Source organism: Rhodnius prolixus, unplaced genomic scaffold, assembly GCF_049639745.1.
Source record: "Rhodnius prolixus isolate KJV_2025 unplaced genomic scaffold, Rpr scaffold_12, whole genome shotgun sequence".
NCBI classification, from domain to species: Eukaryota; Metazoa; Arthropoda; class Insecta; order Hemiptera; family Reduviidae; genus Rhodnius; species Rhodnius prolixus.
Genome location: NW_027411635.1, coordinates 9,138,277 through 9,163,347, shown reverse-complemented (window position 1 = coordinate 9,163,347; position 25,071 = coordinate 9,138,277). Strand labels below are relative to the sequence as shown.

The window sequence follows — 25,071 nt, the reverse complement described above, 5'->3', positions numbered from 1 at the left end:
CGGAACAGGCAACCAAAAAAGTTTATTGACCACCTCTTTAAATGTCCAGGTAAACTTCTAGGGTCTGCAAGTTTAGTGCAAGCCGAAATTGAACTGCACCAAACTGCTTAATCTATCTCTGACAATGGATGAAAGTCCAAAACCAATCGGGAATACAATAAAAATGTTTGCTACGACGGATAAAATCAAAGAAACTCAAAGATATCGAATGAATCCACATGCAATCCCTACATTTCGTTCCTGTAATGGCTTCCCTTACTCCCTTAATGTATGCAAGAAAATGTAATGAATAATAGGTAGAAAATATTGAATTTATTCCAGAAAGAATAGAGAAAGCTCTCAGTAAAGACCCCAAACTAGTTAAGTTTAATTTAATTCATTAATTTAATGAATTTTATACTGTATACTGTAGGCGGTATATGTTTCATACTGCCAAACATTGTAGCTTTTAAGATGTTGACATTTTTTTGAGGGTAAGGAAATAGAAAATAATGCAGCTTAATGTATACACCATTACATGGGGCGGCCTTAATAATTTTTTTTTTTACTCAAATATGCATACCCAGATTTTTTAAATAAAAACATAGTTAAAATTTAATTTAAAGACCATCATCATATTTTGACCCGTTTTTTTTCACCAGAATGACTACAAATGCAATTATTGGAAATAAATTTTAATAATTTTTTTTTCAGTCTCAAAAGTAATAAGTGATGTTTTGTACAATATTCAAATAATTATTTTTTTTAAATCAACAGTAAAAAATTCTCTTTGAAAATTTCTATAGTTGCTTACACTGAGAGATTTTGTAATTCTCACTTAACTTCAGAGACGTACTTAGTCTGAATTTTCCATTTCTAACGGACATCTTGTATACTAACCTCTATAGCAGCTATTTGAAATAATATAATCTGTGAGGTTTCTCCACATTTGAACTTTACTACTAAATAATAGAATTTTTTTTTTTAAATATTTCTAAACCAGAAGAAATTATTGTGCCTGAGGTAAGCTATACAGCTGAACATTAATTCACTTTAAAATCCATATCAAACCTAAGTCGTAAAGTTTTATTATTTAAGTGTGCTCAGTTAATAATTTAATTTTTGTTCTAGTTTTTTATAGAATAAAAAATGAGTGAAGAAACGGAATCAACTCAAATGGAATCAGAAAATAATGAAGATAATCCTAAACAGGTATGGGAATCTGAATTAATTCAATTGACCTCGCATATCGCTTAAATAGGGGCAGCATATTATGAGTTGAAGGGCTATAATACAAATTTATTTTAGCTTATTTTTCTTGTTTAGCATTAACTTTGTGGACAAAAGTGAATAGAACTCATAAAGTAGTAATAAAATTAACTGCAGTTTATGTTCTGTGGTATTTCTTGAGAAGACTAACTTAGGTGTGGTATTGGTGCCCCATGAGTATAGCAGTTCTTACTTTAGCGTTTAACTTGGTTAGCATTATTTCTTTGGCAAGTTCATTAATTGGTTACCTTCTCAAACCAGCGTGATGTCAATCACGGCCGCCTGACACCTAGGCTTAGTCAGTGGATACCTGTGGGATTGCGTATCAATATCTGTTAAACAAAAACTTACTTTTTAAAAAGTTAAGTGTAAGGGTCGATTAAACGACAAAAAGTTCACAAATTGCAAGCAAGTGCCCAACATTTCATGCGTAATTCAGCTCTCAATTTCGGCCATTTAGAAACGTTCAGAAAGCTGTAGTTTATTAAAATTGTATAACAATTATTTCAGTAATTTTACTGAATAAAAGTTTCAATACATAAAATTTGTTAAGTGTCACAGACCTTTATGCAGGCCACTTCATTCGTAACTTTTTTTTTGTAACATGAAATGTATATTACACTTCCTAAATAGTAATAAATAAGCAATTTATTTTAAGTCTATTCCAAATTATTCTTCTGATTCTTCTTTATTATGCCTTTTATTCTTAACAATAATCACATTCACACGCTAATTCTGTAGAAAAAGAAAAAGTTAGTAATTTGAATCACGGCGTTAATACGAAATATTAGTCTTAGAATTCGTCTTACAGTACAGTACAAGAGCACAAATTACACAAATTAATAACTGATATTTTATAACTACTTGCAATAATAATTCATTTCTAAATTATAATTAAATTCAGTCCCTTCAATTGAGTACTTGTTTACAAGTTTTATAATAAATAATTTGTAAAGTACTTTAAGTATAATAGTCTACTGTCCCAAAAATATGAATATCTTTATCTGTTTTATATTGCAATAATAAAACACAATATATTGCATTGTGGGGAGAACATCTTATTGAAAATTTAATTGAAGAAAACTGTATAAAAATTAATATTTACAAAGAAGATTAATTATTAATCACACATTATTTTTAACGCTTAACTACCAGGTAAAGTGAAGTAACAATTTAATCGAAAAATGAACTTACACTGACGATGTTTACTTTCCACTGCTGAACTAATCTTGTAATTAAGTCAGGCGTCAAAGAATAAAAATAAAATAAAATAGGTAATGTGCTTTGGCAAAGGCATTTTTTACATTTATTTAAAAATAAATAATGTCATAATTTTTTTTTTTAAATCTGTGCATGAATAGTTTATTACTCCAATAACAGCAAGTGAAATGAGGCTACACCTTACTGAATAAATATTTTAATAATGGCCCAGCATGAGGGTTATTTGTTTTGAAAATCAACTTTTTCGAACATTACTAAATGGCTGAAATTACGAGCTGGTGTGTGAATGAAATGTTGGGTACTTGTTGATTTGTGTACATTTTATCGTTGAATCAACCCTTATACTTAAGTTTTTAAACTGTAATTTTTTATTAAAGAGATTTTTGTACCTTTTGGATACATTTTGTTTGTCCCATGAGTTTAAGAACTTTAAGTATATCTAATGATAAATAAATATTCGGATATCTAGAATGATTAGGCTGATTTACGCCGGGTACGGGGGATAAAAAGTTTTTAAGGTATTTGTAGATAAATAGCCATTTCGTATTAGAAATGAAACCACGAATATAGTACTTTCTCTTAAGAAAAGTATTAAATTGCATTTACAATACTTCTCCCTAAAAGGGCAAAGAGATGGAGTTTGATTAACTGCGAATACGGCACGGTTGCAATATTTTCCCTACCACTTCTTCTTCCTACCAAATTTCATTAAAATATGGTGAAGAATAACAGAGACATTATTATTATTTTTTTAAGAGGGGCCTTCTTACCTTGGGCAATTTCTCTTCCTAAAGTAATTATGCATCGCGTCTCAAAGAAGCTATATCTATATAAAATTTCGAATTGAATGACAATTTATTCCTGAAATCGTTTGCGCGTCGATAATTTGAACGATTGCAGTACTTCCTCTTATTTGGTGTAAATGCAGGATGACACTTTAATGTCTCGTAGAATCTGTACTCCTTCAACCTGCTAAATTTTATTAAAATCGGGCGAAGATTTACCAAGTTATTAATAATAATAGTTTAGAGAAGGTCTTATACATTCGGATAACTCCTCTCATATTTTAGATGTAAAGCGGCGAGACCCCCAAAAGGCACATTCTACACGGAATCCCAAATCGAATAACACTTGAATCATGAAAATCGGTTCACCCGTTTTGCACTACGTTGTTAACAAAAAAGGGAACAACAAAAACAGTTTTTGAAAATGCCGTTTTTGTTTATTTTTAGCAACTTTTTTTCTCGAAATCTCTTAAATCTGTTGCAAAAAAATTACACTTATAAACGACGGTGTGCCTTATGTTTCAAAGACCATTTGGGAATTTGATCTTTTATAAAAATGAAAAAAAAGTTGTTTTTTTTCAACCTTACGCTTTTTTCAGGCTGTTTTTGACGGTCAACCCTTATGCAACTGTCCTAAGAGACAGTAATTGTTCATGTTAACTATCTCCTCTACATAGTGTTGTGTGTCGGTATTGTTGTTTTGTTAGGCTAGGATGCCTGCAGAGATGCGTAAATCCTCTTCTCCTCATATTAGGGTAGCTTAATAAATTAATAAACATTGCGTAATGAATGAGTAATGAATTTGGTATTATGTTGCAGGTGTCAGCTAAGAACATAGAGAAACTGGAGGAAGCCAAGCTGAAGGCGAAGTACCCACTTGCAGGAGGTGCTGGCCATTCTGCATTCTTGCAGAAGAAACTTGCCAAAGGGGTAATAACATTTTACTAGCTTTAAATGATTAATGATATCACTGTGTCTTAAAGAATATAAATATTAACCTGTTAATCTGAATGTTTCTTAGGATTAAAAAAAAGTTGAATAATTTTCTCATTATTTGTATCATTATTTTTGAAAGGGTCCTCATTTCTGAAGCATTCTATTTACTTATCGGCTGGCTCACTCGATTGCCCCTCACTTATCCGACTTTTTGTTGAATATATTATTTTTTTTCACAAAAAAAATTCTGCTAAACTGGAACTGAAAATTTTAATTACTGTTCAAGCGTTAGTTACTCAAATTATGTTCGGTCAGAGATGATATTGTAGCAGAATATTGTGAATATTTAAAGCACACTATTCTTTTATATATTGTTGACGACCACAATGTCAGTACTATTGCGTGCTTTTTCAGGTAGCCATGAATGGAGTCTCATCACTTATTAGCAAATAATGGGTTTAACGGTGAGATGCCTAAGCCTGGTGTAGCTCTTTTCCCTTCCTCGCCCAAAAAAGAAGTTACTCAGGTGAAGTAAAGTAAACCTATTTTTTAGACAGGCTCTACTTCCAACTTCTGATAGGTGCCGAGGACGGACGTGGATAGCAAACATACATTACTATAAATTTCTTTTATAAACGGTTAAATAAAATCGAAAGCCTAGAACCGGGAATCGAACCCAGTACCCCAATACATAGTTTTCCAGTTCCGCTTTTAACTGCTCCTCCTCATTCAGGAGTAATTTCCCGTTCTTCCTGCAATATTGCAAATATCCTGAGCTTCAAATCTACTTAACATTCCGTTTTAAAGGCGCGAGTTCATTTTGTAATTGTTAACCCCCAAGAATTTGATTCCTTACTCTAGAGCCTTTCTAATTTCCTTATATTGGTAAACAATACTACAGAACTCATTGCCAAGTTTAAAGATAACCGATGTCATCTGATACCAGCGCTGATTACTAAAGGATTATGTACTCATTAATGCTTACTATTATGAATAGTAAATAATGTCAATTTAATCTAATTCTTCTATCGAATTTGACGTCAAACTACCCACAGGAGTGTAGACGTAGAGGGATAACTAACGTACAAACTATAAATTTCTCATATATCATAAAATAAATTGAAGCCAGACAGGAAACCGAACCTGTACTACAACAGCTTTGCTGTCCATGCCACCAACTGTTCGCTGCAGTGGTGGATGTTGCGGTCCAAATACAAACCTGAAATACAATTGATACATCACGGTATATTTGATCGGCGTTGGTTTTTATAAACATTTAATGGGTATTTTAGCTAGAAATTAAGATTTTAGTAGGTAATCATGTAACGTTGATACGACTTTCTCAGAGTTATTCCCTCCTGTTCACTACAGTATAATGTATGGTTTCACTCCCATACAAATATTTAAGAGCATTACTAGAATTTCAAATTCTGGAGTTGTATACAGGGTGTACTCGGAGCAGAGGTCGAAACTTAGGGAGGGGATTCAGCAGCTCAAATGCAACAAAAATATTCTATTCACTCCGGCCAGATTCTCAACAGTGTCTAAGATATTTGCGTGTTTAACTTTTTCGTCGATATTTGCGTTTTTCGCCATAAAAACGTTCGTAACATTTCTATCCTTTATCCTACAACAAATCTGTTTATTGAAAACGAAAGAGCATTAAATTTTCTATAAATTTGCTTAACGTAGAGCTTTAAATTCTTTCTTATAAACCATGAAATTTGTATTCTGTCTAAAAAATTGGTTCTCGATGATTTTTGTTAAAATTTTCAACTGTATTTTTTTAATGATTAATGAATTCAGGAGTCACCCAATTACAGAAAAAGTTGCGCGCTTATTGATATTCAAGACCATATGGAATTTTTTGTAAATATTAACCTACCCCGAACAGAGGGGTGTAAATGCAGAAAACTGGGAAGTTGCGTAACCGATTTTTTACTGATATCAAATTATTAATTTACTCGTATGTTAATTTTTGGAGAAGGAACAAAAAGAAAATAACCATTTTAGTTTTGAATTATTATTATTGAAAAAACCTCCATTATGTCATTAAGATAAGTTGCACAAACAGTTGTAGTCAAGAAACTAAAAATTTGCAACAATTCTTTCCCACTTCATTCTTTGAATAATTAAAAACGTTTTTGTAGCGATTTTAGGAAGGCACCTACCTATTGTATTTTATTACTACTGTTTTTTTTTTCTTCTTCTTTTTACGTCCGTTATATTAAATAATAATTATTCAAAACTAAAATGGTTACTTTTCTTTTTGTTTCTCCTCCAAAAATTGACATACGAGTAAATTAATAATTTGATATCAGTGAAAGGTCGGTTACGCAACTTCCCAGTTTTCTGCATTTACACCCCTCTGTTTGGGGTACGGTTTTATTAAAAACAAAAAAATCCATACGATCTTCAAGCTCAATAAATGCACAACTTTTTCTGTTATTGGGTGACTCCTTGATTGATTACCCATAGAAAAAATACAGTTGAAGATTTTAACAGAAATCATCGAGAACGAATTTTTTAGACATTAAAGTAAAAATTTCGTGGTTTATAAAAAACGTTTTTAAGCTCTGGGTTAAGCAAATTTATAAGAACTTAAGTAATGCTCTTTCGTTTGGAATAAACAGATTTGTTGAAGGATAAAGGATAGAAAAGTTACGACCGTTTTTATGGTGCAAATATCTTGGACACTATTGAGGATCGGGCCAGAGTGAACAGAATACTTTTTGTTGCATTTGATCTGCTGACTCACCTCCCAAAGTTTCGACCTCTGCTCCGTGTACACCTTGTATTTAAGGTATAAAAGTAATAGTGTTATATAATTGCTTAATATATTGATTTTCAGTAAAATTTACAATTGAACTACTATTTCAAGAAGTTGGACATATTTCATATAATTGTTGACATAACTTGCTTTGGTGTTAAAATCCGTAAAATTTCTTAATACCTCAATTTTTTTTTTTTATTCGCGCTGTTTTACATTTCGTTACAACTTACATTAACTCTAAAAGTTTTACTATTTTTGTTACAGCAAAAATATTTTGATTCCGGTGATTACCAGATGGCTCGCCAAACTTCTAACGTAGCAGCCAAAACACGCCAAGTGCAGGCACCAATCTTCAACTTTGGCACCGGAGATGCTATACCCACCCCAGAAAGTGTACCAATAAGGAAGACCTCCATTATACAACCAAAGTTCCATCCACCACCATCAGCGTCGTCACAGACATAACCTATCCCCTAACTTTCAAGAGTGGTTGCCGTTTCATTCACATTTTTTCTTCGTATGCGTGTCGTCCCCAGTTTATATTGTATTTGTATAGGTTGTCTGTGGAATTTATTTTTGTATTATTCTTTATTATAGTTTCTGCCTTTTATTTTTTTTTCTTAGAAATTGAAAAAGAAATCATTCTGTAACTCAAATGAAACTGCTAGGCGACACAAAAGAGACGCTTTTTAGGGTGTTTGTGGACGCTAATTGTATTTGATAATGTATAAAAAAACATATTTAATTCTTTTCTCATGCATTAAAAAGTTCAAGAGTACCTTTTAATATTTCTTTTGATGTTAGTTTAGTACCTTTTAATATTAGTTTATCGCGGAGTTTCTCCAGGCTGCGTCTCGCCAACTTTGTCGGACAGAGCCACATGAATCGTGTCCATATCAACTTGAAATTCATGATGAATTGAAGCTTTATCTGTCCTTCTATTTTTTGAATCCTCTGAGTAATAATTCTTTTCCACTTTCAAAAAACTCACAACCATTTTTTAGTTCTTCATTGAAAAGTATTGATTAACTCCGAGTTTATTTTCAAAAGTTGATAGAGCCTACTTTATATATTTATTATTGTGTTGTTAAGATGCACTCCAGACACAGCTCCGCGACAAAGATTAACAGCAGTGATTTCAGTATGTACTAGCTTTTATTTGAAGCAGCTGCTAGAACTCTAGTAATTAAATTGAGTGATTAACTAACATTCAGGCTAATATTTGAAAATTTAATGACTAAATGTGATTCTTGGGTGTTTTGAATAATTATTTATTAGTTGAATAATTTTATGTGATTATACATTGATTAAATTATTTTTAAGAAATCATCAACAAAATAGATAATTTTGGGGAATTATTATTGGATAATTGATTATTCTGTCGTCATTATTGTATATCTTCAGTTTAATTGTTTATGGAATATTAATTGAATAATAGGTTCAGTACTCAAAATAATTTACTCAAATTATAACAAAGACTAAATAAATTTTATTAATGCTACAGTTGGCGTACTTTTACTTACAGTAAAAAACTTTTACTTACAAAACTATTTCTAACTATAAATAGTATAGATTATAAAAAATGGTTTCTTTACTTTAAAGTTTGGAAGATTTTGGGTTTTAATTTTACTAATGTAGATTTTTTAGTGTTCATTGTCGTCTTTTTTATTTTAAAACTGTTGAGATCATTTTGTATTATGTTTGAATTGCGCCATTTTTCATTTTGTATAGATTAGAGTCATCGTAAATTTTAATTGTACAACTTACAAAATTATAAAATTAGCTTAATTCTCTTTATTAATTCATTAATCTTTTCAATGGAATTTTCTTATGCCTTAAATTTGATTTCATTAGGTGGAAGTACAATGAGGTCGCAAGTGTTAACACAAAATTCTTATGGCACATTTTAATTTGAACATAATTATGGTTGGTAAAAACATGTTTTCAGCTCCCTAGTTGTTCCATAGTATCTCTAAATACATAAAATGGCGGTGGAGAATATGGACACATTCAAAGTCAAGTACAGCCGTTACAAGAGTTTAGTTCACCTGCAACAACCTCCCTATCAGGTGTTGAGTTTGTTAGTGGAAGATTTAGTTAAGGAGCTCACATTGCTCGCTAGTATATGGTCACATATATTTGTGAGGGAATGGAGACTACATTCACAGTCAGTGAGATATGATTATTTCAGCTTGGAAACATTTCTCTAACTGTTGAGTTTAGGTAATAGAAATTTAGTTAGTCATCTCACACTGTCGTACACTACAGTGTGAGGTCACATGTTTCTTGTAAGTATTTTGAGTCAGTTTTATGTTTTATACTGTGATTTGTCTGTATTGACGGCTGGAAATTTTTCCAGTTCTGATTTGATGGCCTTGATTAATGGCAGCGCCGGATCTGGTGTACTGAGGCTCGTGTCAGAAAGAAGCCAGGCTGGTTCCAGTCTTGGCTTGTGGAAAGGCCCAGCCGAAAGAGGACGCGCTGGAGCCCCGTGCTGTGGACTGAGATCCCAAGCGCCGCGCAGTGGTCTCGCTAGGACTGTTCCTGTTCCGCTGCTGTTGGGGCCGTGATTTTCTGTGCCACGAATGGCTGAGGAAGTCTTCGGACGTAGTACTTCTTCCGATTCCAGACTGTCCACTGGTCTGCAATAGCAAGAGTTTATAACTACTATTAAGCTTATTGCTTCTGATAGCGGTTGGTAGGCTACTAAAATAACATTAATCCATGTGTGTTTTCAATAAATTCAAAATTCTCTTTCACTTACATAATTAAGGCAGATTTTGCTCGCCCGTAGATGTGATTGGGGGTTGATTTGTCTTCTTCCGGCGTGCCTGTCCGACTGCCAAATAAACTGAACGCGTCGTCCAACAGCTCGTGGAATCTTCTGCGCATGCGACCCACACTTGCTGTTGCCTCTTCCTCAACGCAATCTTCTGGATCTACAATACAGTTAAATTTGATGGTTAATTTAAGGACGCAATTAATGTTAGTAGTAGTGTAACTAGTACTACTAGTTAGTAAGACTAGTGTAAAGCGTGTGTGAGAGTAAGTCACAATTTAAACCCAAAGCAGTTGCAATTACCTCGTTTGCTGAGCCGATGACAATGGAGATCCCACACTAGTGGGCCCACTACTCCAGGATCTGCAGACTCACTGCTGTGCCTGGACAGATGAGCTCCTACTTGTTCCGGTTCCAGCACTCGTTCTAGCGGACCTGGAATCGGCGCTCCTCTGGAAATAAGTACTTCTGTTAAATATTAGAGCCTCAACAATACGGACTAGGAGAAAGAAAGACACGTTCAGGATGGCCAGCATGTGATTAAGATGTCTTAACGTGAAGCACCCGATGGTGCTGATAGCAGTAATGGTGCTACAGTTGCAGAACTGGTAGTAGCTAAAGAAACGGTAGCCGGCCACTTCCACACTAGAGGAAAGGTGAATAGAAGAGGTAGGAATTAATTTTATTGCAAGAGGTTTGCAAGAAAGGTTACGCCATCGCGATCCTAAGGATCTATTGAGTACGAGAGGCGATAGACAGTATCTATCTTAATCAAGATAGTGGCGCATAAAATACATCTCAACAGGCGACCACCAGGATGCATACTTGTCTACTTATTTAAAAAAAAATTATCCATCTGACTTCACAATAAAGATATAATACCTTGGAAACGCTTTTACGGAAGGCATCGATAGATATGAATTAGGACTTGACGGCTTATTACTTCTGGGTCTAGCTGTGGGTTTTGTGGGTATTACCATATGTCCCTCAGCTTTAGTGAGACCATCACTGGAATTGGATGCACTATCTTCTGCATGCTTCTGCAAAGCATCCTGTACAAATTGCATACAATATAAGTTCAAGCCGAGCAAAATGAAGGTAACTTTTACATTTTTTTCGATCCCCACCTTCTCCGCTTGATCAGATTGGAATGCAGAATTTTCCTGGCCCTGGGCCTCTGTTGCTCCTTCCACGGCATCCTCCCTATTGAACATTTTCTCTTTTTTGGCTCTGGCCAGCAAAATAAGTCCAAGCAGCAAGGCGACCAATATGGCGCTAGTCACTACTGACCATACGATTAGCCAGGTCTGTCGCTCGTCAGAACTAGAAGTCGCTTGCTCTGCAGCTTTCAGGTACGCTGCGGCACAAACAGAGAAAGTAGTTTTCACATACACCAATTTACTCTCTCCTGACTTGCTAGACCGCGATATTTGGATTTCTGTAGTAAAAGCTCAAATGTAGAAATTTAATCACGATCGCAAGGATTTAGACTTTAGGAAAGTAACCAGGTTAAATTTTATTGACTGAGATCTAATTGATATAAAACTAATATTCATTGAAAAAATATTTTGATGATTTTGTTGAAAAAAGTCACTTATAGCTTGTTTTTATTTGTTTAAGACGTTTCAGCTCTCCCCGAATCAATAATCAGTCTTACACTGTGAATAATTCGTAACATTGTTTCAGAAATGAGAGCTAATTTTCAACGAGTTAAAATATGTATGTATAAACTTACACGGTAAAGACCTCAGTAATCGATGGGCCAAAAAAAAAAGAAGAAAAATACTAATATTTTTTTGGAGTACTTATGAGATTTATTTGTTGATATAAACTTAATATAATAATTATATCGTTACCTGAAGCAATGTGTTATATGTTTGTTAGCGTATTTTTGTCATTTATTTTAAGTTAAGTGGTATTTTGATCACAAAATTACAAATTTATTTCAGCCTTTAGAGTAGTTTTCACAAAAAAAAAAAATTCTGGAAATCGCCAGATTAGCATTAACTAATTCCTGGTTAAGAATTTTTTTTTAAGGAATCTGTAAGGCTTCTCTAGTTTGTAACTACGCCTAGAAAAGTTTTGTATTTTAATTTAACAAAATTTTGATTACAGTAAACTTTGATTTCAGTGATTTGTTTTTATTTTATCTAAAAGAAAATTTTATTTTAAGGAAGTTATAATTTTTCAAAAAATAAGTTTCAATTTCAGTTTGACGAAAAAATTGGATTGAAGATTTAATTTTGCTTTAAAACACTATTATCAATGTAGTACAAATATTATAATCAAAATAATTTTATAAAACCGATACTGCTAAGTTTTATTTTGAGAGAGAATCGCTTAAAATTGATGGAAAAATAAAAAAGAAAGTCGAAAGTATTACAAAATAAATAAACACACTAGGCTTAAAAAATTTGGAAAATTCGAGTTACCTATTTTGAGTTAAATTTTTAAGAGTTAGATAAATGAACTGAATGACTACAGACTGTCAAGACACTACGTTCTGGCAATCGACCAAACATGTGGCCATTACTAGGCAACCTAGCTCCCTTGATTTTTAAACTCGGTCTACCCTAAGGCCAAAGCGTAAGTTTTCAATACTTTGTTTGATGCAATAGCTGTCTATTGCCTTGACAGTCAGCTGTGTCTTACATACAAAGTCTCCAGCAAAATTCATAAAACTGGTTGAGTATGTATTATATATAGATATATATAATACTGTTTCATAATGTATTCAGTATGTATGTATGTTATATCTAAGAGTATATGTAAATATACATATGCCCTCAGAAGAGTGCTTTGGTAGGTTTAGCTTTGTTCTAAAACTGGTAAGTTAATAGACTTACGTTCTGCCTTGGTAAGAACGGGAAATCCTAGAAGTGTGACCACTTCTTGTTGGCTAACGAATCGCATATCGTTAGCAGCCACTTTGGCCGAGACTGGCCTACCTCCAACCAATACAGTATAGACAAGCTCCAAAGCTTCAACTCCGCTGCCTCCAACCCCTGAGACTCGATGGACTTTGACCCAGACCGCCTCTCTTCGCTCACGTCGCTTCTCTTCGCCATTCTTGCCACTGAGATGGCGTTCCTGTTGCCTGCGAAAAAAATCACAGTAGCAACCAATCTATCTACCTCCTCAGCTTCTTCAACTGAGGAATACATACACCTCTGTGAAGAGGATGAATGTTATAGAAGATAGCTGTTGCTCTAGCTCGCCTGAGTTTTTAGATATACTTAGATTGATGACCATTTAGAACACATGAGTTGATTTCTTCTCTATCTGCAAATATACACACTGAAGCCAGTCTAGGATGTCAGCTTCTTTTACATTTTCAACATCTTTAACACCCTAACACCCCTTCATGATGAATAACCTAGAATGTGCGCAGTGCTTCTAGAAGTGCTCAAATTGACCAAAAGCAGATTTATTGTAGTCTGCTTTAGGACCTTAATTTCGTTAGATGTCCACCCTCCTTTAAACGACAAAGCCATGAATGTAACAAAGTAGTATGCTTACCTTTGAAAGGCAGTCTTGTAGAGATGAGCCAATCGACTTTCGAAGATAGCCGTTGAAAGATCCAGTGATGAGACGTTGGCACGAATTATCGTCACAAGCCAGTAAGACATATCCGGCAATGGTACTTGCGGTGTAATAGGCGCTGAGCTCACTGTGTCGCTGGGTTGTGATGGTGTGACTGTACGGCTGAATGTCTCCGTACTGTCGGGTACGCTGCTCGGGCGTATTTCGGGACCACAGTCCTCAGCACCTTCGCTGGATCCTGCGGTACATGTGGCTCCCCAGACTGGACCCAAATGATTCAAATCAATGATTTACAAAATAGAAAGAATGAACCACAAAATCTTCACTATCTCAACCAATTTTTAGATTATTCCTAGAGTACGGCTAAATACTGTTTAAAGGCAGACACAGTCTGTAAATGTAGCGAATAGGGCAGAGGGATTTCTCTATCCAATAGTCACTAAACTGTAGAACTTTTACGTGACCTTACTCGTCGCAACGACATCAACATCATAAAGTCAAGATAAAATGTCGAAGTTTCATACTACTCTCCCTACTTACTATAATCTTTTCGTACAGTATCTCGCCTCTATTATCATTCCTGACAATCCACCACTTCGACTGAATCGTCATTGGAGACTAGAGGTCTGACAATCATCATCATAATCATCGATATCCTACAGAAAGTGCTATCGCTGGGAAGTTTCTCTTTTCCTCTTCACATATCATTTACATCATCACCATCATAATCACTTATTGTATACATTTATGCAGATTATAAATTACTAAATAAATTTATTTTTAAAAAATTTAGACCATTGCTAGATCTAAACTGATCCCTTTTAAGAGCAATTCAGAAGCTAGGGAATGTGGTCTTTCTCAAGCCAAATAATCTTGAATCAGGTATAACATTTAATTACTGTGAATATAAGCCAATGGGTTTGTTCTATCCTAACATAACTTCATCTTAGATACTTTTCAATGGACATAATTTCAGTCTGGACACATGAAGTGGCCAGCATAAGGGTCTGTGACATCTAATAAATTCTAAAAAATAACTTATTAATGAAAATTAATGCAGTAAAATTACTTAAATAATATGAATGAAGTATTAACGACATGTTGCTTGCTGATTTGTGTACCTTTTGGCGTTTAATCAACCCTTATACTTAACATTTTAAACTGTAAGTTTTTGTTAAGGAGATCTTTAGCGAGACATGGCAAGTCACCTTAATAATAATAATAATAATAATAATACTTTATTTTTAAAAGTATATAAGTACATTAAATTTTTAGTACAAAAGTATAATAGGCATGGCTACATGCAGCCGTCTGCCAGAGTTTACTAATGTTTAAATGAAAATACTCTTTCTCAATAAAACAAAGAAAGCTAGACCTAAAAAGATATGAAATAAAAATGAATAAAATAAATAAATAAAAAGTATAAACATAAAATAATAATAGTGAACTGCTACAGAACAAAAAGAAGAGATCAACATTTATAACAAATTAAATAAGAAAGTACAAAAACGAAAAAAAAGTTCAAAATAAATGATACAAAAAATAAATGAAATGTACATGAAAAGAAATTCTAAGAAGAATCCACAATCCAGATATACCGAACTCTCCAAGCATGACGAGCATAGCGGATCAATGGGCGAGGATTTACTTGGCCGGATAAATAAGCAACAATTTCATCCCTTGCAAGAGTTCGCTTATTGAAATAAAGAACTCGAAATTCCGCCAATAGAGGACACTCACCCAGAAAATGATATATCTCTTCGCGGGTATTGAAGTTACAAAGAGAACACATTTCTAGGTCGGAATCTCTCTCAAGCCAAGGTCTACAATTTAAATATAGTAACTCTCCCCTCAGCTTAAATAGCCAGCGAAGTTCAGAGTGGCTTAGATTCTCGGAGAAAGAGACCGTAACCTTTTCTCGATGGTCCGAAATCAAGACTCTATACAATAAAAACCGGTCGGTTGCTACTGCACAATTTACAGACTCCACCAGACGAGACTTATTAATAGCATCTGGAAGTTGCAGAAGTTGTTTAGGACAATCAGAAGGGTCAACCAAAGAGAAATGAAAATCATATTGGTAACAGCTGGAGAGAGTGAGCCAATGTTTAAACCAATAGACCTTATTATTAATAATCTGGAGGGCAACAATTTTAGATAGGCGGTGATCAGGTAAAGAAAGAACTTTAATTAAATATTTTATGTGCAAATGAAGGGTATAGGATTCAAAAGGAGGCAACTCAGTCTCTATGGCTAGCATGTAATAAGGTGATACTAATGGTAAACCATACAACTTCTTTATAAAAAATCTTTGAAATTTTTCTAAGATTTCATAAGATTGAAAGCCCCAAACTTGGGAGCCATAGCAGACTACTGCGCGTGAGACACTCTTAAAAACTTGTATTTTAGCATTTAATGGGATGTTGTTATTTGAAATAAATTTGGACCAGACCCTGTTTAGACCAAGTTTAGCCGAGGAGACTCTCTCTTCAAGATGGGGTATAAAGGAAAGGCGGGGAGTTAACATTACACCAAGGTACTTGTACCGGTTTACAATCTCAATTCTTTCGCCTTTGTAAAACCACTTCTCAGATGCCGCAATTCTGCCTCCCTTACGAAAAATCATTATCTTTGACTTCTTAAGATTTACTTGTAAATTCCATTGGTCACAATAATTTGCTAAAATATTAATATTTCTTTGGAGACTGACTGGGTTATCGGTTATGAGAACAAGTTCATCCGCATAAAGCAATATTTTGATCTTAGTGCCTCCTATTATAATGCCACCTTCTAGGATAGACGGAAGGTCGTCTACAAACAGAGAAAAGAGAATAGGGCTTAAAAGACATCCCTGTCTAACTCCTGAACCCACCCGGAAATATTCAGAGATTCCATCTCTACCACGGACTGAGGATAAGGCTGAGAAATATAATTTCTTTAAACATATCAGAAATTTAGAGGAAATACTCAGGTTGAACAATTTTAAAAAAAGAGAAGAATGATCTACGGTATCGAAGGCCGACTTCAAATCTACAAAAAAACAATAAATTTTCTTGCCTCTTTCAGAAAGTTTAAGGTTTATTAAACCAGTTAAAATGAAAATATTATCGACAGCGGAATAACCGCGCCTAAACCCTGCCTGGCATTCGCTCAACAAATTATTTTGTAACACAAAATGTTCCAACCTACGGAGCAACAAAGATGTAAATATTTTAGCTAGAGAGTTTAAACATGAAATGCCCCTGTAGTTGGAAACCTCATTGATATTTCCTTGTTTATAAAGAGGAAATATTATAGATTTACTAAATGATAAAGGAGGATTGCCGCTTTCATAAATGTAATTAAAAAAGGCTAAGAGACTGTCAATAAAGGTAGAAGTTGCATTTTTGTAAAATTCATAAGTTATACCATCAGGCCCTGGTGCTTTATTGTTTTTAAGGAGAGAGAGAACATGAAGAAGCTCATCAAGTGAAAAAGGAGAATCCAGTTCATGCGAAACAATAAATGGATCTGCATAAGAAATTGAGGAAACTAAAGGGGGATTGAGTAAAGTTTTGAAATGAGACACGAGAGTGTCCATAGAGATATTGTTACCACAGATAAAATGCTTTCGACGAAAACTATTCACTAAATACCAAAACTGTTTAGAGTCGCAAGCAGCTTTAAGTTTATCGCATAAGGAGGAGTAATATTTTCTTTTAAGGCTGGTACAGAGCAAAAAATACTTTTTATTTTCTTCACGATAAACGTTTTTCACTAAGATAGAGTTAGTTTTCCGAAATAGGTTCAAGAGCCTAAAGGCCCTTTTTCTTGCTTGGAGGCAACTATAGTCAAACCAAGGATTTTTCTGGTAGGAATTAAGATATGAGGATAAAGAAGCAGGAGAAGGACATGAGTGCTTGATGCAGACCGTCAAAATGTCGGCAAATTGTTGAGGATCATCAGGAAAATGAGAAACGCCATTTATTTCATTATCTAAATTCTGCCTATAAATATCTCTATCTTTTTCTCTCCAGATAAGCTGAGGAAGAAGTGGCAACGTATTATTGCATATTACCTGTTCTAAACGTATAGAGAGCGATAAAGGCAAGTGGTCCGAGTAAGTTTCACTAAGAACGGCAAAATGATCAATGATGTTAAGGAGATCTTTAGCGAGACATGGCAAGTCACCTTAATAAAGCATACTTCATTACTGTGGCCAATAGTAACAAAATGTTTTTCAATCTTAAATTTATATGAATCATTCATTGTCTAGTCAATTACACCTGACATTTTCGAAGTCAAGAGAATTTTGAGCCACATCTTTGATTAGTGAGCGACATTTAGGGCTACCGAAGATAATTTTGAGATACTTAATGTTGCATAGAACTACCTGGTGTGGGATAGACAGTCGTGAGAATTGTGGTAGTGCGAAAAATAGTAGTTGTGGCCCAAGCTTGCGAACCACTTCCGGAACCACCTGAACCTTCACCTTCTCCAGATCCCGACCAGAGGAAGTCTTCCAAACGATAGTTACGTCTCGGTTCGTCTTCTACATACCATCCTGGAAAACAAAAGCTGAATTCAAAACTTCGGGTTGGCAAGTGTTGGCAACTGTTATCAATACGATTCTCATGCCTTTATCGAGGTGCAGGCCACATATCAACTTAATCAGGCAAGCACTTCATTACTGATGGAACAGCCAGTGTCTACTATTATCATAACTACAGCTTGGACATGCTCATAGCTGTAGTGAGATGACAAGTCACCTTAAAAAGGCCAAAATTTTGTGACTATGGGTATTAATATGGTTGTTTGATAAAATCCTTATTATCATGAAACATATTAATTCGAATAAACCTGATCTAAAAAGAATAAACCAGAAACCGTGAGTATTAAACAAGTGCGTTTATTAAATCTACTACCAACAAAAGTATGGCTAGGATATTTTCATGCCTGTAGCGAATTTGAGCCTTAAATCAACTTAATCAGGCAAGTAAATGATTGCTGTGGATTGCCTGTGTATTCTCATGTTCGCTATTCTTAGCGAGATGTGGGCCAAGCTATGAGAATTGACGAGTGTGTTAAATCCATACTACGGACAAAAGTACTACATCCCGGACATTCTTTTGTCTGTAGCAATATCAAATCAGTTTGGTAGACAAATATTTGATTATTATTTTATAATATACCTTATTTATAACTATCGTGATTTTGATCTAAGAACCATTAACAGAAAAACTATAGTTTAGACATTCTCATGCCTTTAGCAAATGTGAGCCGCAAATAACCTTAATGAGGCAATCACTATTATCATGGGCATTAGTCATCTAGTGTGATTGAACTATGTACTATTAACAGTACTACAACCCGGACAATTTCATATCTGTAGCGAGATTCAGGCCCCAAACCAGCATAATCAGGCATACAATTTATTACTTAGTATTAGAGAGTGATACCTACGTAAAAGCATGGAAATTCACGTCTGTGGCTAAGTGTGGAGTACATACCACCTTAATAAACAAAAACTTTATTACTGAGGATATTGCTCAGTTAGGTTGTTTATCTACCATTAAACAGAGCTGTAACTCTAGTCTCAGGTAAGTCTCGAAGCCAGAATGTGGCCTCGTATGTGAGACAACTGAGGCAGCAATTATATTCATGACAGCTTGTTGTGTCCCACAGTACGTGTATAAGGTTGGGTAGTTGCATTCTTAAAACTAGTGTGTAGATGGAAAAATTCAAACTGTGCAATTGGTGCAGAATTGATGTTTTTAATTTGTTCTTTTTATTTTTTACCTTTTTTATCCAAAATTGCTAATACAGAATAACAATGAGTTAATAACAAGCTAGAGAGCATAAACCCGTGAACATCAGACCCAATAATACCCATAATGTGGATTTTTACAAGGCCTCTTAATTTCAGGGCCTCGTATCTTAAGGCTGAGTGTGGAATTTGGAAGAAGCAATTTAGACGAGGTTCTGTGGGTGTGTATAATATACATTGATGTGTAGTGAACAGTACATAATATATATATCAGTCACACACAAGATTGTATTTTTCCCCTTAAAAGAATTATCGTAAAATGTTTTGGAATATTTTTTTTCGAAATCACTAAAAAACTCTCTGTGCTTCACGGAGTGATACAAAAAATTGGTTCCTAGTTTTCCCATATTTTATACGTTCATTAAACTAGTGAAAATTCTATAATTCCGTACCCCCACTGGACAATTTCTATCATTATTTTATTTAAACTTCCCAATCAATTTTGACCTCTACCTTAGCGACTAATATTTCTTAATAAACAGGGCGACCTATTTCTCATATTTGAAACATTTTTTACTAACATCAAAAATTTGTTTCTGCAGGGTACTTCTTGAACGTGATACACTTGCAATTTTAGAACTTTCCTAAGCTTAACACGATTTTTAGTACAGTAGAATGTAAGATTCTAAAACTTATTTTACTATTAAGGGAATTTAAGTGTGGGATTCATCAGAAAGTAAAGCACATCTTGTCTATGTGAAGGGCTAGTATGGCCAAGGGTTCTGCTCTTCGGAAAAAAAACTTCAATACTTTGCCCCAGGAGCACCTTACCAGATTTTTAAGTTTTATTAAATTACAATGGATTGTGGATGTCTCATAGATCCTGTGTGTTGCGTTTGCTAAGCCTGCTGGCTAAGACATGTAACGAAATGTAATCTAAGAGGAAAAACAAAATTGTTATATGGATTGCTCTCCATAGAACGATGTACAAATCGTATTCCCTGACTACTTTAAAATACTAATTAAAACTACATCCTCTCCAGTGTAAGATGATTATCCGAAATAAATGTGCTGTGTATTAATGCATTTGTTTCGATATTTGGTTTAATTTTGCTTATTATTACAATTATTCTATTATTATTAATATTTCCGGCAGAAACGAGAAATTTCTTAGTTGAAAAAGGCAAGTAGTGCAACCTTCAATGCATGAAGCAGAATTTTATTTTTATCGTGAAATCCCTTCGTTTCCGGAAATAAGTTATAATCACTTAGTAGAGTCTAAAGATAACACAGAAATTACCTAGTATTATTCCCTTGGCAATACAATGTCAGATCTACCTCCATGGACATAAAATTAAGAACTATAACTTTAGTTCCACAAGTTATAAAAAAAGTTGTCTCGCTGATAATATCGATAATTTTAAGCATCGATATTACCATCACATCTTGGTATTACTAATGTTGCAGGTTAGAACTTTTGGAAAACATGTTTGTAAACCTCTCGTCACATGGTCTGGCAAAGCAGGTTATGTAACACAAGCAGTGGTTCGTTTTTGGATAATTAGATTATTAGATTGAGCTTTACAATGCCGAAAGAGAAACTACCAAAGAAATCTCGAGACCACGGTGAAGTATATAAGCAAGGTAAGAATGAATTTGTTTTCTTCCTCAAACTAAATCACTTGAAAATAATGGGATACGTAAGTTTTAAAAATAACTGGTTGACTTGTTTTGTTTGTAGGAATTCTGTTCAATAAGAGCAGCGGACAACATATCTTGAAGAATCCCATGATTATAACTGGCATGGTTGAAAAATCTGCTCTACTCCCCACAGACACGGTGCTAGAGGTCGGCCCAGGAACTGGAAACCTAACTGTCAAATTACTTGAAAAAACGAAGAAGGTCATAGCCTGTGAAATAGATACAAGGTAATTTTTCCAAAAATTTTATGGTGAGTTCGGGACAAAATTGAGTTTCTAGCTGAAGATGTTAATTCTGTTGCAGAATGGTAGGTGAATTACAGAAACGTGTCAATGGTACGCCGTACCAATCAAAATTAGAGATCAGAATTGGAGATGTACTCAAATCAGAGCTACCGTATTTTAATGTTTGCGTAGCTAACATACCTTATAAAATCTCATCACCGCTTATATTTAAATTACTTCTACACAGGTAACCTTTACGTACAATTTTTAGCCCAGCTAAATACTATACGCGTTGTAGATAGTGTGATAGGACAGTTTGATAAGTATCTCAGCTCTGCACCCCCTGTTAGATGTTGAAGAGTAATGATTGATGATTAAATAGGGGCTTCCCAGCTTGGCCATAATATGTACCTGTAATTAACTTGTACTGTTCGTTTCATATGTAATGAATTTATATTATCCGAACAACAACGAATAAGGCCATTGGATTGTGCCGGCCCAGGGCTTAGAGTAGATTCTTTGTGGTTGGCCAAAAAATCAACTAGACCGTGGCCCTGAGGTTTATTAGGCACACACTAAATAGACACCTTTTACAGTCCAGTCAATTTAATTAGACGTTGTAGTCTGATGAGAGGCTTCTGGACAAAGTACAAAGATCCAGTTTTTCTTCACCGATAAAAAACCCTGGGCCACACCGTCCTGTTCCACTGACACGTTTTCTCTTTTTCCTGGCAAAACCTTTTCAGGCTATTCACTGCCAGTCCTACGTGACACATGTGTTTCCTTAGTCTTCGTGGGACCCTCAAGGGGGCCTACGATCATCGGAATGTCGGCACGGTCTTGTCGAAATAACACTATAGTAAATTTAGGCGGCTAGCTAATAATCGATCTGCCGTCTCATTGCGCCTACATTCCGAATGTCGGGATACCAAGATGACGAATAATGTTGCCTCCTCAAATCAAGCATTCCCAGAGCTTGATCATGCCTCTAATCAATTCCCACTGACCAAATTACGCAATGTGTGTTGTGAATCCACGTTCTCTCTTATACCTAATGCTGCAAATGGACTTTTCAAATCACAGTATCATTTAGTGAAGCGAAACTGTGCAGCAGGTTATGATTGTTCGAGTTTCAATCGTATCATTAATGAGTTGCATGATACGGGAAGATTTGAACTTTATAAACATATTTTTGATTTAAACTTTGTAAAGCCCGCCTGAAAAAGTTGCATTACTTTACTTTTTTACTTGTATGGGGTGTATTGGATTCCTCTCATTCCATCTTTTTTTTCAATAAATTTCAATTAACTCTTTTTTAATCTTGATTACTTTCCATCTAGCACTACAGTGTAAGAAAATGAAGCAATAATTTACTTACCAATAAGAGAAAGTAAAACTAACCAACATTTAATGAACACATCGATTGAATATAATTACTAATTTTTGACAAAAATATAAATATTCATAACAAAAACGTAAACAACGTAATGTAGAGTCCCTGGATACAATAAAGATATCAGAGGTAGATTAATCATAATGGTGTAGGGCGTTCGATTTCACTTACGTTTCCGTGTCTCTTTCCACACTTTCTGACTCCTTACAATAAGAAAAACTATGCTTATGCTTTACTATCTATATTTCAGGCCACCATTTAGATGTGCTGTATTGATGCTCCAAAGGGAATTCGCGCATCGCTTAGTCGCCAAACCAGGTGATAAACTCTACTGTAGGCTTTCTATCAACACACAATTACTGGCCAGAGTTGACCTACTTATGAAGGTAATTTCTTTTCTAGACGTTCAGCATGAGAACCATATAAAGCTTATGTACTTAGTGGACCTCAAAGTGGATATTTCCGGTGAAAAATCAAAATCGAAAAAAAAGCGATATAATAATAAAAGTATCACGAATCTAAACATTGGAGAGAACCTTCTGTAAACAAGCAGCGTTATGAGACAATAATAGTAAAAAAGTACTGTTAACATATGGCGGACACGAAAATTACAAATATCGTATTCTCTGTGGTTCAATTTTCTTTCGCCACCACTGGTGGTTCTCGAGCCAACAATTTTTTTTTCTCGGACAACCATAAGCAAAATACAACTTCTTTATTTTCAAGCTGTAACTCCTAATATTTAAGTTCTTTCTCTAAACTCCCTGACACTCGGTGCATGTAGAATCTTGTCCCCCTTGATGATATATTTCCAGGCTTCTCCGACGATAACGTCTTATTACATTGTCTCCTTCCTAAGCACTGTAGGTCCTTTTTGTCTACAGGTGGGCAAAAATAACTTTCGACCGCCTCCGAAGGTAGAATCCAACGTAGTTCGCATTGAACCCAGGAATCCTGCGCCAAGAATAAATTACAGGGAATGGGATGGATTAACTAGAATAGCATTTATCCGCAAGAACAAGCAGTTATCCGCTGTATTCAAACAATCAGCGGTAGTGGCAGTTCTGGAGAAGAACTTCTTCGTACAGGCTTCACTTCAAAACACAGTAAGACATCTAACCTAACACAATTAAATTGAATATATGGCAATTTATTATAGTCCAGGATTGAGTAAACTTGATCACTGTGGAAAATTGCAGTAACTTGAATCACAGATATATCTTGTCTTTCAGCCTCTCGACAAGGACTTTGACATTAAATTGGTGATTGACGAAGTATTACAGAAAATTGGTGCAACTACTTGGCGAGCTCGAACTATGGACATTGATGACTTTATAAGGTATGAAGAAGGTACCTCCAATTTGTAGTATATACAAAATCTATCATCTGTGTCATAAGTAAAGAGGAATATATATAATTCAGCTTTATTTAGGGCCATGTAGTATTTCTTAATCTTTGTAAGATTAAGACATACTACTCCTTCGTAATCTTAATCAGCCCCATATTTACCATTTATGTAATATTAACTATAAACCAAACTTGTAAAACTGCTACTTTTCCTCACGTAGAAAATATTATCGGGAACAACTTAAGTTTTCCAAACTGCCTCCAAGTCAATACGCTGCACGAGATCTACAACCTAAGCTTTTCTAATTTTACATTTTCAGCCTTCTACGAGCCTTTAACGAAGCTGGAATCCATTTTACATAACCTTAGTGGTCTGTATCAGCAGCAGAGTGATATACAGGAACAATTGTAATCTGTAATGTTGAGGCCATCAGTGAATGAGTCTGCAGAATTAAGTCCAGATGTGGGCTTCCATATTTGGGTTCAACAAATCAAATAAATACTAGTTATTATTTTTATATTATTTATTTATATATTTTTTTTTTATAAGTAACTTATTATTTTTATTGCTGAAACTTAAATTATATCTAATTAAATTTACAGCTGTTTATGTTCTGTGGTATTTCTAGGTAGAATTATTTTTTAAGCGAGTTCGCTATTTTTGTGGGAGGTAAGCTGCCCTATTTTAAATAGAGTTGATTAGGAACGCTTAGGATACGTTTAAACATGTGCAAGGAAAAAGATTGGAATTCATGCTTGTGTAGTTTTAAAAGTAGAATTGAAAGTGTATTTTTCTCATAGCATGGTCATGGCTTTTTGTTTTGTACTAAGAGGATGGTGATACTAGGTTGAAGTGAAGTTGCTAGTTTGCTCTGTTAGGCAGAACTTTTCTTCGAAGCCGAACAGGGAGTGGATGGAACTCGGAACCAGCCCTTTCTGGAATCAAAGTAAGTGCGTTCATATGGAACTTGGATGGGTGGAGGACTTCGGGAAAGAATGGGGCTAGAGTATTTCAGCCAAGAAAAGACACTACTGTGTACTGGTAAATTTCTCAGCATTTTCTAGCCAAAATAGAAAAATGCATTCAGTTCAACTTAACAGAAAATTTTGGAATAAGGAGATTTTGATTTTTATTGATAGCCAGAAGCGATAGCTGTAACGTTGACAAAACTGTTTGAAAGTGGTTTGAGTGCGCAGTGGGAAACACAACCTGAACTGAAAAAATGATGTCAACCTAATTTTGTGGTCGGGGTTGTCGTAAAAGGAAGTAAGATTCTTAATGCCTTAGCAAGGCTAGACAACAAATATCTTTTCATGTAACCTGAATTTTTTTGGGGGAAGGCGTCGATGCTTTAGGAAGTAAGAGGAATTCTGC

The 25,071-nt window shown here is 34.7% G+C and overlaps 3 protein-coding genes across 5 annotated transcripts; 2 read left to right on the top strand and 1 right to left on the bottom strand.

Moving 5' to 3' along the window:
* Positions 1 to 827: 827 nt before the first annotated feature.
* On the top strand, positions 828 to 7,741 carry endos (endosulfine alpha). Its single transcript, XM_074142908.1, has 4 exons — positions 828 to 1,002; positions 1,111 to 1,191; positions 4,074 to 4,184; positions 7,228 to 7,741. Exons 2-4 carry the CDS (start codon positions 1,129 to 1,131, stop codon positions 7,426 to 7,428), a joined length of 375 nt encoding a protein of 124 aa, XP_073999009.1. The 5' UTR covers positions 828 to 1,002; positions 1,111 to 1,128; the 3' UTR covers positions 7,429 to 7,741.
* A 688-nt stretch (positions 7,742 to 8,429) lies between these two features.
* On the bottom strand, positions 8,430 to 19,286 carry LOC141461671 (uncharacterized). 3 transcript variants are annotated; one of them, XM_074142894.1, is made up of 9 exons: positions 19,064 to 19,286; positions 17,658 to 17,828; positions 13,262 to 13,547; positions 12,589 to 12,839; positions 10,870 to 11,099; positions 10,625 to 10,794; positions 10,046 to 10,194; positions 9,728 to 9,902; positions 8,430 to 9,605 (listed from the first exon to the last, which is right to left on the bottom strand). In XM_074142894.1, exons 1-9 carry the CDS (start codon positions 19,155 to 19,157, stop codon positions 9,272 to 9,274), a joined length of 1,860 nt encoding a protein of 619 aa, XP_073998995.1. In that variant the 5' UTR covers positions 19,158 to 19,286; the 3' UTR covers positions 8,430 to 9,271. The 3 variants fall into 3 exon arrangements, with proteins under 3 accessions (XP_073998995.1, XP_073998993.1, XP_073998996.1); XM_074142892.1 differs by having other exon boundaries at positions 10,625 to 11,099; positions 19,064 to 19,285; XM_074142895.1 differs by lacking the exon at positions 19,064 to 19,286 and adding an exon at positions 18,728 to 18,964 and having other exon boundaries at positions 10,625 to 11,099.
* Positions 19,287 to 20,497: 1,211 nt separating this feature from the next.
* Positions 20,498 to 25,029, top strand: LOC141461675 (probable dimethyladenosine transferase). Its single transcript, XM_074142901.1, has 7 exons — positions 20,498 to 20,675; positions 20,773 to 20,959; positions 21,036 to 21,203; positions 22,600 to 22,735; positions 23,234 to 23,455; positions 23,582 to 23,688; positions 24,017 to 25,029. Exons 1-7 carry the CDS (start codon positions 20,618 to 20,620, stop codon positions 24,057 to 24,059), a joined length of 921 nt encoding a protein of 306 aa, XP_073999002.1. The 5' UTR covers positions 20,498 to 20,617; the 3' UTR covers positions 24,060 to 25,029.
* Positions 25,030 to 25,071: the final 42 nt, after the last annotated feature.

Excerpts from the sequence above, each read along its gene's own strand:
- LOC141461675 (XM_074142901.1), top strand. The coding sequence starts at position 20,618 with ATGCCGAAAGAGAAACTACCAAAGAAATCTCGAGACCACGGTGAAGTA. Across the intron at positions 20,960-21,035 it reads GCCTGTGAAATAGATACAAG|AATGGTAGGTGAATTACAGA; the intron begins GTAATTTTTCCA and ends ATTCTGTTGCAG. Across the intron at positions 23,456-23,581 it reads AGGCTTCACTTCAAAACACA|CCTCTCGACAAGGACTTTGA; the intron begins GTAAGACATCTA and ends CTTGTCTTTCAG.
- endos (XM_074142908.1), top strand. The coding sequence starts at position 1,129 with ATGAGTGAAGAAACGGAATCAACTCAAATGGAATCAGAAAATAATGAA. Across the intron at positions 1,192-4,073 it reads ATGAAGATAATCCTAAACAG|GTGTCAGCTAAGAACATAGA; the intron begins GTATGGGAATCT and ends ATTATGTTGCAG. Across the intron at positions 4,185-7,227 it reads AGAAGAAACTTGCCAAAGGG|CAAAAATATTTTGATTCCGG; the intron begins GTAATAACATTT and ends TTTTTGTTACAG.
- LOC141461671 (XM_074142892.1), bottom strand. The coding sequence starts at position 19,157 with ATGGGTATTATTGGGTCTGATGTTCACGGGTTTATGCTCTCTAGCTTG. Across the intron at positions 17,829-19,063 it reads AGCAATTTTGGATAAAAAAG|GATGGTATGTAGAAGACGAA; the intron begins GTAAAAAATAAA and ends TTTGTTTTCCAG. Across the intron at positions 12,840-13,261 it reads TACAAGACTGCCTTTCAAAG|GCAACAGGAACGCCATCTCA; the intron begins GTAAGCATACTA and ends TTTTTTTCGCAG.